General features: G+C 36.6%; 1 protein-coding gene across 3 annotated transcripts in view; it reads right to left on the bottom strand.

Moving 5' to 3' along the window:
• The window catches only part of BANK1 (B cell scaffold protein with ankyrin repeats 1), a 307,010-nt gene that overhangs the window by 269,059 nt on the left and 23,003 nt on the right, over positions 1 to 14,948 (bottom strand). For all 3 annotated transcript variants that reach the window (XM_036095806.2, XM_036095807.2, XM_036095808.2), the window contains exon 2: positions 4,343 to 4,741. In XM_036095806.2, coding sequence (XP_035951699.2) covers positions 4,343 to 4,741 — 399 coding nt within the window. The remainder of the gene's footprint in view (positions 1 to 4,342; positions 4,742 to 14,948) is intronic.

Genomic DNA, 14,948 nt, shown 5'->3' with positions numbered 1-14,948 from the left:
TGAAATGGACAGGTCATCTAAGCAAAAGATCAACAAGGAAATAAAGACTTTAAATGACACACTGGACCAGATGGACTTCACAGATATATTCAGAACATTCCATCCCAAAGCAACAGAATACACATTCTTCTCTAGTGCCCATGGAACATTCTCCAGAATAGATCACATCCTAGGTCACAAATCAGGTCTCAACTGGTACCAAAAGATTGGGATCATTCCCTGCATATTTTTGGACCACAATGCTTTGAAACTAGAGTTCAATCACAAGAGGAAACTTGGAAAGAACTCAAATACATGGAGGCTAAAGAGCATCCTATTAAAGAATGAATGGGTCAACCAGGAAATTAAAGAAGAATTAAAAAAATTGATGGAAATAAATGAAAATGAAAACACAACTGTTCAAAATCTAAGTCCTAAGAGGAAAGTATATAGCAATACAAGCCTTTCTCAAGAAACAAGAAAGGTCTCAAATACACAACCTAACCCTACACCTAAAGGAGCTGGAGAAAAAACAGCAAATAATGCCTAAACCAGAAGGAGAAGAGAAATAATAAAGATCAGAGCAGAAATCAATGAAATAGAAACCAAAAGAATAGGAGAACAGATCAACAAAACTAGGAGCTGGTTCGTTGAAAGAATTAATAAGATTGATAAAGCCCTGGCCAGACTTATCAAAAAGAAAAGAGAAAGGACCCAAATAAATAAAATCATGAATGAAAGAGGAGAGATCACAACCAACACCAAAGAAAAACAAACAGTTATAAGAACATATTATGAGCAACTATACGCCAGCAAATTAGACAATCTGGAAGAAATGGATGCATTCCTAGAGACATATAAACTACCAAAACTGAACCAGAAAGAAATAGGAAACCTGAACATACCCACAACCAGCAAGGAAATTGAAGCAGTAATCAAAAATCTCCCAACAAACAAGAGCCCAGGGCCAGATGGCTTCCCAAGGGAATTCTACCAAACATTAAAAGAAGAATTAATACCTATTCTTCTGAAACTGGTCCCAAAAATAGAAATGGAAGGAAAACTTCCAAACTCATTTTATGAGGCCAGAATTACCTTGATTCCTAAACCAGACAAAGACCCCATCAAAAAGGAGAATTACAGACCAATATCCCTGATGAACATGGATGCAAAAATTCTCACCAAAAGACTAGCCAATAGGATCCAACAGTACATTAAAAGGATTATTCACCACGACCAAGTGGGATTTATTCCTTCATCAGGATAAAAAGCTTAGCACAGCAAAGGAAACAGTGAACAAAACCAAAAGACAACTGACAGGATGGGAGAGGATATTTGCAAATGACATATCAGATAAAGGGCTAGTATCCAAAATCTATAAAGAACTTATCAAACTCAACACCCAAAGAACAAATAATCCAATCCACAAATAGGCAGAAGACATGAACAGACATTTCTGCAAAGAGGACATCCAAATGCCCAACAGACACTTGAAAAAGTGCTCAACATCACTCGGCATAAGGGAAATATAAATCAAAACTTCAATGAGATACCACCTCACACCAGTCAAAATGGCTAAAATTAACAAATCAGGAAACGACAGATGTTGGCGAGGATGTGGAGAAAGGGAAACCCTCTTATACTGTTGGTGGGAATGCAAGTTGGTGCAGCCACTCTGGAAAACAGTATGGAGGTTCCTCAAAAAGTTGAAAACAGAGCTACCCTACGACCCAGCAATTGCACTACTGGGTATTTACCCCAAAGATACAAATGTAGTGATCTGAAGGGGCATGTGCAACCCAGTGTTTATAGCAGCAATGTCCACAGTAGCCAAACTATGGAAAGAGCCTAGATGTCCATCAACAGATGAGTGGATAAAGAAGAGTGATATATATATATACAATGGAATATTATGCAGCCATCAAAAAAATATGAAATCTTGCCATTTGCAATGACATGGATGGAACTAGAGGGTATTATGCTAAGCGAAATAAGTCAATCAGAGAAAGATAATTATCATATGATCCCAGTCATATGTGGGATTTGAGAAACAAGTCAGAGGATCATAGGGGAAGGAAGGGAGGGAAAAATGAAATAAGACAAAACCAGAGAGGGAGACAAGCCATAAGAGACTCTTAATCTCAGGAAACAAACTGAGGGTTGCTGGAGTGGAGGGGGGTGGGAGGGATGGGGTGGCTGAGTGATGGACATTGGGGAGGGTACGTGCTTTGGTGAGTGCTGTGAATTGTGTAAGACTGATGGATCACAGACCTGTACCCCTGAAACAAATAATACACTATATGTTAATAAAGAAAAAAAAGAATCATTTATTCAGCCAGGTAAATAAGAATTCCCTAAATTCTACAATGCTAGAAGAAAGAAGAGCAAGATGGTCCTTAGCCCAACTATACTCCAAGAAACAAACATGCAAGAATTTTGAACACGCAAAATTTCAGAAATGTTGCTCCCAGGGGACCTTCCTCAGGAATCTATGAAAGATGACTTTCATCCAATGAGATGATAAAAAAATAACAAACTTGCCAACAATGTACACTCCTGCTGGAAGTAAGTCTTCCCCTACTGGACAGTGGGGCCTTCAGACGACTATACCTTTGGACAGCTTGACTGCAACTTCACAAGATACCCTGATTCACAACCTCCCAGATAAGCAGCTCCTAGATTCCTTAATTGCAGAAACTGTGATACAATCACCATTTGCTGTTTTAAATTGCTAAATTTTAGAGTAACTTGTTATGCAACAATAGATAAGTATAAAACATGGCTTAGAGAGAACTGAATTTGAAGAGGTTGGAATGCTAGAAAATAGGAAGAGGATTTTTAAAGAGAGTAGTTTGTGTGCTGTGCATCCCACCATCCCCCCTAGGGAAGACGGATGGATGGCACCATCTTCAAGCACAGTGACAAGGCCTCCAGCAAAGCATCGGGGATTGACAGATGTTCTCTGGTTTGACAGAACAAGATTCACGCTAGACCCATGCCCGGAAACGACTCAAAGCAAGAGGCTGTGGCTGTGTTGCTGCTGAAGGTAAGATGGTGTTGGCTATACTGAAAATGGCCTTCATGCCCAGAGTTTGACAGGGAAAAGACAAACACATGTTTTTACAGACAGATGTGGGCCAAATGAAAGAAAAGGCCAGCTGGGGGAAATCTCAGAGTGATATCTATCAAAAGTGACACAGGAGAGGGGCGCCTGGGTGGCTCAGTCGTTAAGCGTCTGCCTTCGGCTCAGGTCATGATCCCAGGGTCCTGGGATCGAGCCCCGCATCGGGCTCCCTGCTCTGCGGGAAGCCTGCTTCTCCCTCTCCCATTCCCCCTGCTTGTATTCCCTCTCTCGCTGTGTCTCTCTCTGTCAAATAAATAAATAAAAATCTTTAAATAAAAAAAAAAAAAGTGACACAGGAGAGAGCCATAGATATCAACAGTAAGAAACCACAGTGGGTGGACCACCACAAGTAGGAGCTTCAAGAGAGGACACAGTCGTCTCATTAAGGAGCTGCAGGTGACACATCCCAGTGAACGAAGGGAACTCCAAAGAACCCAGAAATATGTCCCAAGAAAAGGAGGCAACATATTTGATATGGCCAATAGAAAATAAGAACCCCACCTCTTCCCTGCAGGAGAGGGAGCCATAGCTAGAACACTGGGAATAAGAGGCTAAACACAGGTTGAGAAAACCAGGAATGCAGCTGACACAGCCCCGCCTCCACACCCAGGCAGAAGCAGAACAGAACAGCGGGAAGGAGAAACTTTAACATTAGAGAGCTTCAGAGTTTTGATTATTACATGGAACTGTAATTAATTACCAAAGGGGAACCTTGTGTTCTGCTCTTTGACATGTGGCTATATGATTAAAACGAATTTTTTTATTTAAAACTAATAAAAATAACAGTATTCCATATCATCCTAATAGATATCATACAATTATCAGCACAACAGAAGTTTTATAATTCTAAAACAGACCTTCAAACTTGGACTCCTCCTGACTTGTAACAGTAATAGGGTAGCTACTAACTCAAGCCTTACCAGTTGAGTAAGAAACCAGCTTTTAGAACCAAACTGCCGTATAGTATAGCATACTACACTTGTTCTACCAAGTATGAGCTTATGCAGACTACCCTAAGGAATATATTTATAAACCATTATTAAAATAACTGATAAGCCCTGATTGGAATATAGCTAAAAATTAAGAACCTTCATGCATTTGAGAAAAGTGCAACATACATACAACATAGAGTTGGCTTCCATTTTTCTTTTTTGTCCTAATATCAAATATTCATTGGTGCAAAAGAACTTTAGATTTCTTAATTATAAAAAAAATATAAAGAAGATTTGGCAACACTACCTCTGAATATGATACTCTCAATTACAGCGATGTAATCTTGGGGCTCCTGCTCAGTAGACATCTCCCATCTGCCTCCAGCGATATTTAGTAATTTGTAGAGCTGATCTGAACTCGTCACCCCACACAGCAGAGTAACCACACTTTCTGGTGAATGAAGTACCTTTTCCAGAAACTGACATTTCCTTGGAGTTAGGTCTTTAAGCAGGCCATTTGATAATATCAAAAGTTTACATTTGTAAGAGTTTAAGCTCAGCAATTCCAAATCCCAAAAAGAGTAATTCTCCAAGCGATATAACAGGACTGCTTCCCTTTTCACAACATGTAAAAAAACTTCCATCAAGTACAGAGCCCATTCCTCAGCATCTTCTTCATATATCATTATGATGTCTCTTGTATTTTCTGGAAAAAGAGAAAATAGTGTATTAATTTTCTTATGTTTGAAATGCTAACAGCAGATTATATTATTAATCTCAAAAATTTTTATGTATTCTCTAGGGAATATGTTACTTTTATTATGCCAGAGACCAATAATATAATTCATTTATATCCCCATTATGAAATCACACAGGATTAAAGTAATCCTGAAGGTCAACACAGTTCATGCTTTGTGCGAGTCTACACTGTACTCATTGTACCAGAGTGAACCAGGATGCTCAACCCAAAGAGAGAAGTTTCATGGTAAACTAAAAAGAATATTTTGTGGGATTATAGGAGCTAGGCTACCAGGTACAGCTGTGCCAGTGACCACAAAATTTACCTAGATCATAGTATTTAACTCCTTTGAGCTATTGTTTCTTCTTCTACTAAATGACGGTAAAAGTAAATAAATAAATAAGTCCTACCTAAGGAATTAGATTGTTCTGTGAAGATATGAGAGAATTTTCTTTAAGGAACTTTCCAATCTTATTAAAGATGACTGCATAAAGACAGGTGACAGAATTTCCACGCCCAGAATACTAACAAAACAAAAATTTTAAAAAAGAAATTCAACAGCAGAAATGAAATAAAGGGGGTATTATCTTCTGTCATAAACTAAGTTTCAGGCTGATGAGATAATTAAAAGGTTCTGATGGGACAACACTAATCCTAAACCTCTCTCTGACCCCATAACCAATTCTGATAAAGAAACTTGACCCATCACCAAAACCACCAGGGTGCTTATGCATCTCTTCCCCATTCGGAAACTAATCACAAGATGTCTGCAGAAGTAGGAAGACTGTCAGGACTCTCCACAAGCCAGGGCTCACAGCTGAGTCAGGAAAGCCAGGCAAATCCCACAGGAACTCAAGTGCATCCTTGGGCAGAGGAGAGGGGCCTCGCAGACATTTAACAGGTCTCATTAGGACTACAACCCAGGACCTCCAACCCAGGACACTTTGCTTCTTCTCCCCTTTTCTTTCAGGTCATAAAAAAGTAACTGGAATATAGATTTTTGTCACCTAAACTGTAGCTTGAAGGGAAAAATAAAAAGTAGCAAAAAAGATAGGGAGGGGAATTTAAAGAATCATTTGTCCACACTATATTAAGCAAACAGAAAGCCTAAACAGAGCTAAGAGAAATACAAGCAAAATGAAAAGATTAACAATATAAATTTGTAGTTGTGGGGAGAGATTAATGCAAATAATAGTAATAATATGATCATAAAAATAATGAAAGTAACATAGCATGCAGAGACTAGTAGAAATCATAAGCAGGAAAGAAAAAAACTCCAAAAAAGTTGCCTATAGTATAAAAAGACCTGAGATTAAATAAAATCAGAGTTCAAAGACAAGTTTATTTAACTTTTTAAAAAAAGTATCATTTAAAAGTATATAAAAGATAAGGAGATAAGTTGAGCCAAAACAGTACCATTACCCAGATAATATAAAAATTAGAAAAAGCAATAGCTGGTTGAACACAGATAATATTTTAATTTCTGGACTAAAAGAAAAGCTTGATATTTTCATAGTAAATGCAGAAAAAGAGAACAATGTTATAGCAATTGGGAAAAATATGATATATCTGGGTAAGAGACAAAAAAGAAAAAGACTCAATAAGAAGACAATCTAAAAGCTAAAGTAGAAGAGAAAATATTTTAAAATATAACTTTAAAAATCCTTAAAATATGAAAGAAAAAGGAACCAGTTCCATGTATCAATGGGGCATTATCATGTTCTAAGAAAAATTGTTAAGGGAAAATCTATCTTGATTAAATTAACCTTAGTTTAATGATTATTATAAAATGTCTTCATGTGTTCAGGAAGGAAGAGCAAGTCACCCAGGAGGAGGAAAATATTAAGTTGGTCAAAGATTTCTTCAGAGCAATTTCAAGCTCAGGTTAGAATGAATTATAAAAAAGTTCTTACAAAAATAATTTTATAGTATATTCATATTATAGAATATTGTATAGCAGTGAAAATGAACCACTGCTACATGCAACATGGATAAATCCAAAGACATAAGATGGGGTGAAAGAAGAAAAAGAGTGTATACTGCATGATTGTGTTTATATGAAGTTCAAAAACAGAAAAAAAAAAAATCCATGGTGATACAAATAGAATATCTGGGCATAGGATTAATGAATGAAAGTTGGCATGGGAGAACCTGCCGGGATTCTGGAAATGTTCCCATCTGGGTCTGAATGTCTGTCACACAAAGCATATATATATAAAATTTATTTATCTGTATATCTTAGATTGTGTGTGTAAATTATTCTGCAACAAAAAAGTAAAGTATCAAAAGAAAGAAGAAAGATCCATGATGACAGCTATGCAAGAGGCCTAGAGACCAGCAGGGAGTTATAATAGGTGATAATTATAAGGGAGGGAGAGCCAGAGCACATTACAGGAAACCACAGATACTAGTTAGAATTAGTAAATCAAGAAGCTGTAGTATAGATGTATCTTTTCGAAACATGGAATAGAACAACAAAGAGGAAAAATTTGAAAGAACTACGGTTCTTGAGGTTCTATGGGGAATGGAATTGTCTTTGGTGAGGGGGAGAGCAGAGGACTGCTGGTTTTCATTATAGATGTTTTATCATTGTTCAATATGCAAGTGTAACCATAATCAAAATTTAAATAACAAAGGAAAATTCAGGCTACAAATAGAAGAACCAAAGTAAACAAAATGGAAATGTAAAAAGTTTGAAAAAAGAACACATGATAGGTTGAATACAAGTACATACAGAACAAAGACAAAATATTGAGGGGATTACGATTGCACTACAAAATGCAGATGTTAAAAATCTTGATGAAATAAAAGTACTCATGGGATGGGAAAGCTGAGCATTTGAGGAAAAAATAGTATAAAATATTAACCTCATCATTCATAGAATTTAGTCATTTAATACCTCCTAAATTTGAAATATGAATTTAAAAAATGATTCCATTCTCTATTTTTTGTATCATTTTTCCTAAACAATAATAATTTAGAGAGTATTCCAAGTAAAGATTTTTATCTGAAAATTAACGTCTTTCAATTTTACTTTATATTAATTTATTTAAAAATAGCATGTAGAATATAATCTCATTTTTAAACAATCACTCCGTGAGCATCTGCTTAAAATAATTTTATTGATTGTTAGCAACAGTTATCCATGAAAGATAGGACCGTGAGAGATATATTGCTTTCTTTTTAAAAAACTCTTCCAGGGGCACCTGGGTAGCTCAGTCAGTTAAGCATCTGCCTTCAGCTCAGGTCATGATCTCAGGGTCCTGGGATCCAGCCCAGCCCCATGTTGGGCTCCCTGCTCAGCGGGGAGTCTGCTTCTCCCTCTCCCTCTGCTCCTCCCCACTGCTTGTGCTCTCTTGTTCTGTCAAGTAAATAAATAAAATCTTAAGAAATAAAAGTAAATAAATAAAAAATTAAAAACTCTTCCCATATGGCTTATATTTCTGTAGTAAATCTGTATTATTTTATAAAACAAAATAATCATCCTTAAAAATCAGTGGTAAGGTATTATCATGAATACAAAGAGCAAAATACCAAAACTTTTGTAATCCACCATTATCTTTTTTTTTCTTCTGGATATAAAGCTTGTATTTTCTATAACACTGATGGGCCAATTAATACTATAATGATTTTGAGAGCTATTGTATTTTTATTGAATTATTTATGTCTTTTCTCATGATATAAATATTATCTCCAAGGACAGATGCTTTCTCTTTCAACTCTGATTCCTAGACAATGCCTACCACAATTTCTTGAACAGGTATTCAGTAGATTTTTTAATATACTTATGTGTGCAGAATGAAAACGACATCTGGCAGAAAACATATGGGAATCATATACAAGTTGTGTATGAGTCATCAGGGTAGTTCTGTTATTCTCTGTGAGGTTTCTCACCCAGCCTGGATGCTAAATAAATACTTGTTGAACAAACACAAACATGGTGCCATAATTCAGTATTTTTATGTTTGAGGAAGAGTAGAGAAAGAGCTTTCTTTCTATTATACATAACCAGGGTAAGTTACTGTATGGTTATAAAATAAAGAGTAAAGATAAAACTAATAATGTGAACCATCAAGTGCTTCAAATAAACTAGGACTCTATGTGTCTTACATATATCATTTTACTTCATTCTCAAAATTACCCTATTGAGTAGGTTCAAATATTGTCATTTTACAGATGGGAAAACAGAAGTGGTATTAGAATTAGGATTCCAATGCAGGCAGTCTGACCCTACCACCTATACTTTTAACCTCTAACAGCAAAGGACACAATAACATTATTTAAAAGATTAAGACAGATTCTTCATAGTGATATGAGTTGGGTTAGTCAATATTTAGCAGCCTATGAGTTAATCTCAAGTATACAAAGCGTGTGAAAGCTTACTGGGACTGGTTCCCACCAAAGAAAAAGAGGAAATAGAACATATCATGTACTCCAGGAGTATGGTTATCTATGAAGAACTTCTAGAACTATCTTCTTGACTCTAAAACTTAAATCAATAAAATTACAGAACAAGGTTTGAGGATATTTGAAAGTACAGAATGAGGGGCACCTGGGGGCTCAGTCGGTTAAGCATCTGACTCTTGATTTTGGCTCGGGTCATGATCTCAGGGTCGTGAGACTGAGGGCTCCATGCTCAGTGCGGAGTCTGCTTGTCCCTCTCCCTGTGCCCCTTGCCCCACCCCCCTCTCTAAAGCAAACAAACAAACAAACAAAATCTTTAAAGTACAGAATGAATATTTTCATGTTATGTAGTTGGGTATCACACTACCATAGGAAATCAATTCTAAAGACAGTCATAACTTATCTTTCAAAACTTCCCAAGAAAAAGAAGATGGGTAGTCTTTCTCAATACTCTATGGCCATTTTATTCTTGGGTTGAAATTGAGCCTTCTTTTTAAATTTATATTTGACTTATAGTCAATAACCCCTGTATGACAATTTTCAAAAGCCTAAGATAAGCATTAAATGGCATCCTTTTCTTCTCTATAAAATCATTTCAATTGTTTAATCTTTAACTTTCTCAATTATTATTTACTGAAACTTTCCATGTAATAGGCATGTTGCTAAGCATGTAACATGTATTATTTCATTTAATATTCATAAAACTATATGGAGTTGCCCTGTTATTCTTACTTTACTGCTGATCACACTGAGCCTCAGAGAGGTTCAGTAACTTGTCAGGGCCACAAAGATGCCTTCCAGTCTTTTCGTTTTGAAACCATGTTGAGTCAAAATGCAAAAGTTAATAAAAGGCCTTTTCACAGCCATGGTGTTCTTCCTTATTCTAGAAAACAGAAGTTTCTCCTTGAGCAACATCTGGACTGTAGCCCCAACAACAGTTCTCTATTGATTCTCATGAGAAACCTACTGGCCTTTGTTTTACGCACTTGAAATAATCAAACCTAAATCATTATTTGCCAGTTTAAGGAAGGTTATTGTCATTAAGATTGGCCGACTTTTCTAGGCTGTGAAATGAAACAATAAAAGATGAATCTGAAATACAGAAACACAAAATTTTCATTCCTGGAAAGATTCATCAAAATAAAAGGAAATCACTTTTGAAGATTCAATTAAGGTCTGTAAATAAATTATTTAAAATGTAAATCTCCAGTCTAGCAACATAATGTAAATGACAGCATTTTATAATGGTAGAACAGAATACAGCCATATTAATCTTTATAAATTTACTCTAAAGTGTTCTTTCAGATTCCATAATGATGCCTTTTATTTATCCTACAAAATACTATAACAAATTTTTTTTAACTTGAAGGAAATTTTATCAATAATTAATATCAATAATTGCTTTTGCACTGAGAACAGATTATACTACATACTACCAAAAGAATGAGACTGATCATGAATCAAAATCCTTATTACATATGCGTAGTTTCAAATGGCATGTTTTCTTCTTTTTGAATAAGATCCCATCTCTTACCCATGTCTGTGCATAATGAAGAAAGATAGCATAATGCATCTTTTCAATATTATATTTTCCTACCTGGTGACCAAAGTGCAGAAGAAAAAAGAGCAGAAAATTACAAAAAAATGACTTATAGCCATAATGGACTCAGTAGTGATAACATGAACATTAATCTTGATAGAATCACACACATACACAAATATATCATTATTCAAAATACATAGTAAGAGGGACCAAACTTGTCTTATGCTCTAACTTTGTACTCTAGCTAGTACAAAAAGGAAACAAAACTGGGGATATTTTCAAAGGCATTAAGGTAGTAAAACACACTATAACTCATGTTTCTCCTCCAGGAAAATTGGTTAATTTCACTTATTCGTAGTTTCAAAAAATACCAGGTGTTTTCTGTGTACATCATGTAGCAGATTCTGCTAATGTACATCCCATATCTTCCTGGCCCAAGAGCTACAGGTTAGTGGTCAGCTGTTAAGCACACTGACCATTTCCAACCTCTGTTTTGCTGCCTGAGGAGTTTCTCTGTTCTGAGGGAGCTTCCTCAGTGCCATGTATCTGCCTGACAGCTCGGAGGTGTGGGGATTTAGGGCTGGGAGGGCTGGGAGGCAACCCTCAGTCAAAAAGGGATGGAAATCAATGTGTAAGTAACAGCTTTCCCATCCTTCAGTGGGACAATTCTGGGGTTTATTCTACACAGTAATTAGAGGATCCCCAGTGATGCTGAATTGTAATCGTCTATTGTGTTATTCTGCTTATTAATATACACATTATTAGCTTTTCTCCTCTTGTTTCACATTCCCTATTTTTTCACTAGCGCTTCATGGGCTCATCCTCTAAATCAACTACCTGCACTCATGTCCAATTCTCAGAGTTTTCTTCAGGGGAAATCTCTCTCTCTCTCTTTATATATATATATATATATATATATCAACTTAGCTCTTCCTCTCAAGTACAGGAAGGCATGAACACATCAATTTAAGATTACGCTTTTCAGCTATGATGAAGAACAACCAGGAAAAGTTATTTTTATATAAATGCAGGAACTTCCTCTTTCTTCTTCCTTTTAAGATGTAAACAAATGCTTTTGTGCTTCACAGAACAACCTTGTAAGACAATTTTTTTCTTTTCTGTAAAAAAAGCATGGTGTAAACTCTTACAGGATTATTCTACAAAGACCTTCTACCCCTCATATATAAACTGCAAATGTTCAACTCCTCCACCTTTACCAGTTTTGAATCTCTGATACAAATTGTTATAGTTTATTTAAAATTGTAAACATAAAAGATTCTATATTTGTGAGCAGATTTTAAAATATTTCAAACTTAGTGCAAATTTGTGGAATCCTGCTTCTGCAATGTCCATATCCTTTCCCTCCTTTTATTGCCATTACTCTATAGATTATTCAATCTAACACAACATTGACCATAAAATAGGCTATTATTTGATATTCCTCTAAGGAAAAAAATACTGTGGTCAAATAAATTATAATATACTATAATTTTTTTAAGAGAGGGAAAGGGGAGGGGCAGAGAGAGAGAGAATATCTTAAGCTGTCTCCATGCCCTAGCACCAAGCCTAACACAGGGCTTGATCTCACAACCCTGAGATCATAACCTGAGCTGAAATCAAGAGTTGGACGTTAAAATGACTAAGCCACCCAGGTGCCCCAATATACTATAAATTTTAAGATGAATTCTGATTTCAGAGAATTTGACTAGCTCCAAACAAAAAAACACTGTCAGAATTAATTGAATATGGTAATAGTATCACCTTACACAGTCTCTTAAGTGTTTCTCATTTCTTCAATTCACCCTCAAGAATAATCTCCTTAGGACCTGTATACTTTTTATGATCTGTCCAGACTGATTCCTCCCATATGTATTACATCACTTAGGTTCCCGTGCCCACGCCAGTGGAAAGCACCATCAGAACATGAGCAGGTGAGAGAAAGGAATGATAGGGTTAACTACTAACTCTCTCATCACTTCCCCATCCTGGTTTTGGCAGTACCTGCTTTCTTTTGTGGCCCTCTTTTCTGTGGCTTTTCTTCCCTGGCTCTAGTTTTCATGCAGTTCTGGCAACCATCTTCCCTCCCCTTCCCTTACAGGGGTAGTAGAGGATTCCTGCTGTTAGTCTTCCAATACTTAACTATCTCTTCTTGGGTTCTTCAGCCCTGCACATGTTAATAAATAATCCCTTTATTATTTTTTTTTTTTCAGTTAAAATCTCTGATGGTGATATCTGTTTCCTGCCAGGATCCTGATAAATACTAAGTACTAGGAGTGGCCACAGGAAATAGATTCTATGAGATGGATTTTGGAATTGTGCTGCTCTCATAATTGCAGAGAATACAAGCAACGCCTTGCCAAAGGAAAATAATAGATTGGCAATTTATGGCATGTAGAAGCAACATAATGACTCAATTTTTCACCAGGGATAATTTGGTATGGACTGTCAACAGAGCGGAAAGTTTTGGGAGATCAAGTGCCTATGGAATTTAGTTAATATTGTGGCAACAGGAATTACAGAGATGGGGCGAGGGGTGTATAATGGCTTCTCTGACTGTCCTAGAGTGCATGCTTATGCACAAAGACAGGGTTACAGCTCCAGTAGCAGGCAAATCCCTCCAAGATTCTTAAACCAATGTGAGGACACTGTTTAAGAAAGTGTGGAGGGGCGCCTGGGTGGCTCAGTCGTTGGGCGTCTGCCTTCGGCTCGGGTCATGATCCCGGGGTCCTGGGATCGAGCCCCGCATTGGGCTCCCGGCTCCGCGGGGGGCCTGCTTCTCCCTCTCCCACCACCCCTGCTTGTGTTCCTGCTCTCACTGTCTCTGTCAAATAAATAAAATCTTTAAAAAAAAAAAAAAAAGAAAGAAAGTGTGGAATCATAAGACTCAAGAGAGACTGGGGACAGAGATGAAGCTGAGAACTTTAAATTCCCAATCTCTGGATCATTCTTAACTGAGGGAACGTGTGTTCCCTTGTAAAAACAAACAAAACAAACATTTTAAGAACTTTACCTAAGGCAACTGCCTTACAAGTGATGTCAACTTCTCTCAGCATCTATGCCAACACCCATCCCTGACTGCCCAAAAGATCAATAACTAGCATTAGATCCCATAAGTAAAAGGAAATTTAGAAAAACTATTTCACACACAAAAATTATTACAGAATCTTGCCAATATATATCAGCATTAGTCTGGAAAGTATGTATGGAATGGATTTTAAGAGTTATTAGACCAAGGATGGCAAAAGAGAAGACTTAACCTGACTGAATCCATCAATATGGTTGTATTCCTGTAAGATTCAGAACTTCATGTGTTAACTCAAGTGCCTGGGGTGGTACTAGCAGCCTATTAGAATGGATAATTAAAATCTGGACTCCATCACTATGTAGTCAATGTGATTACATTGCCAGACTTGCCTTCTATGATGAAGAAAAGTGGTCAGCAAGCAAACTTTTTCTGTAAACAGCTAGACAGTAAATACTTTAGGCTTTGTGGGTCACATAAGATATATTCTTTTTTTTCTCTCTCCCTACCCTCTGCTTCACCTCCTTTTCCTTCTTTTTCTTTTTTTTATAACCCTTTAAAAGTATAAAAACTATTCTTAGCTCACAAACTATTCACAAATAGGTCACCAGCTGGATTTTGCCCATTGGTTACAGGTTGCTGATCCTTGTTCTAGAGTATTCTGACATTCTCTTTACTAAGCATTAAGAAATTCAATCATTAAAAGCCCTGTGATATATGTCCTGTGTAGCCTGGACATGATGATAACAATTAGATCTTCAAATTGAAAAAATTTTTTTTTTCAAATTGAAATTTTTTATGTCAATGAGGAATAATGAAGTCTGGATTGGTAGAGAAGTCTGAATGGCAGCACTTAATCATTAGAGGCAATTTAAGTAATCCACATATTTTTCACTGCAGGGATCTGTTGTGGTAACTAACTCATGTGAAGGTCCTTATGAATGAAATATATGTATAGCCTATGAAGCTTCAGTTTTACCTTTGTAAACAAAACAATTCTAGATTTGGGTGCAAAAAATGACTTCAGTTGAGGAAAGTGGAGATTCACAGCCTCCTGTCTGGTTTACAGACTCAGAGCCCTTTGGCTGAGGGAAAGCCACGTCCCTTTGAGAAAGGATTCTTCTATGCTTCTAAACATACATACAATGAATCTTCCTCTAAGCATTTTCCCAGAGACCTGCAGCTATGTACACTGGGAAAAAGGA

The sequence above is a fragment of the Halichoerus grypus genome, chromosome 3 (assembly GCF_964656455.1).
Source record: "Halichoerus grypus chromosome 3, mHalGry1.hap1.1, whole genome shotgun sequence".
NCBI lineage: Eukaryota > Metazoa > Chordata > Mammalia > Carnivora > Phocidae > Halichoerus > Halichoerus grypus.
Note: the sequence above shows the minus strand (reverse complement) of the source record. Positions and strands in the feature narration are given on the sequence as shown.